At 60.8% G+C, this 1,077-nt stretch overlaps 1 protein-coding gene across 1 annotated transcript in view; it reads right to left on the reverse strand.

Moving 5' to 3' along the window:
* The window catches only part of LOC113214430 (uncharacterized), a 25,216-nt gene that overhangs the window by 4,840 nt on the left and 19,299 nt on the right, over nt 1-1,077 (reverse strand). Inside the window, exons 3-4 of the mRNA XM_052274129.1 lie at nt 783-933; nt 14-576 (exon numbers count right to left, since the gene is read on the reverse strand). Of these exons, the coding sequence (XP_052130089.1) occupies nt 14-576; nt 783-933 (714 nt within the window). The remainder of the gene's footprint in view (nt 1-13; nt 577-782; nt 934-1,077) is intronic.

Raw genomic sequence — 1,077 nt, forward strand, 5'->3', positions numbered from 1 at the left:
TCTGGGTCTGCACCAAGTCGATCAGCTTCTGCTGCTCCGCCGTGTAGACGACGTCGTCCACCACGACCTCCTCCTCGGGCTCCAGGTTGGCCGTCACCCTGTTCCTGGACACAAAGTCCCGCAGAGCAGCGTGGTCCCCGTATGCCTGTGAGGGTCCATGCCAGTCATTAGCCAAGTCCATCTCGCGCCGGCCGAGCTCGACCTGCTCGACCACCCCGTGAGGGCCCCTCCTGGCCACTGCCATCCACTCCTCCATGCCCTCCTCGTCCTGTTCCTCAGGCTCGGGCTGCTCAAAGAGATCCTCTTTGGTGGCTGCATCTGCGGCTGCCTCCTGCAGGGCGTTCTCCAGGGCCACCTCTGGGACGAGCCCGTGGTGCTCGAAGGCTTCCTTCCAGGTGCCTGGCCCCTTAGCCTCCGCCTCTCTCCGCCAAGCTGTGTGCAGCAGGACTTGGACTCGGTAGTAGGCCTCGTCACTGTCATCGTTGCCCGTCAGCTTTACGCGCGGGAAGACACGGACTATGGCCTCCCTCCTGGCCTGGACCCATCTCCCTCTACCCAAGACCAGCCTTTGGCAACCTGGAACGGTGTCAAGTCGTTAACACGGGGGTCATTGCGAGCTTGGTACTTCAAAACGAAAGCCGGGAACGTCGCATCAGCAGCGTCATCGCCCTCGTTCTGGTCACCCTCGGCTTGACCCTCGGCCTCCTCGTCGTCATGAGCGGCGGCTGCCGCACCCTCCTCCCCGGCCTCGGCCAGGCCTGGAGGAGGGTCGTCGGCCTCACCGTCGTCGCGGCGAGGGTTCTCCTCGCGGAGTGGAACCCAAGGGTTCTTGTTCAGGCTCACTACATGGAACGAGCGCGAGGAATCGTATAAGGGCTGCCCGGTCAGAATGTGGCAGACTTCCTGGGCGGAGTAGTCACGCTCCGACACGGTCTTCAATATTGTGAAAATTGTGAAGTATTTCTTATTTGGAATGGGTAATGTGGAAGATCCGACTGATGGCGAACCCAAAAAGCAACGGGAGCGGCATAACTGTTGTGTACCTCAGTGTTCGGCGGTGAAAAATGAATCGAACCA

This window comes from Frankliniella occidentalis, unplaced genomic scaffold, assembly GCF_000697945.3.
Source record: "Frankliniella occidentalis isolate FOCC.00 unplaced genomic scaffold, Focc_3.1 Scaffold338, whole genome shotgun sequence".
Lineage (NCBI taxonomy): Eukaryota > Metazoa > Arthropoda > Insecta > Thysanoptera > Thripidae > Frankliniella > Frankliniella occidentalis.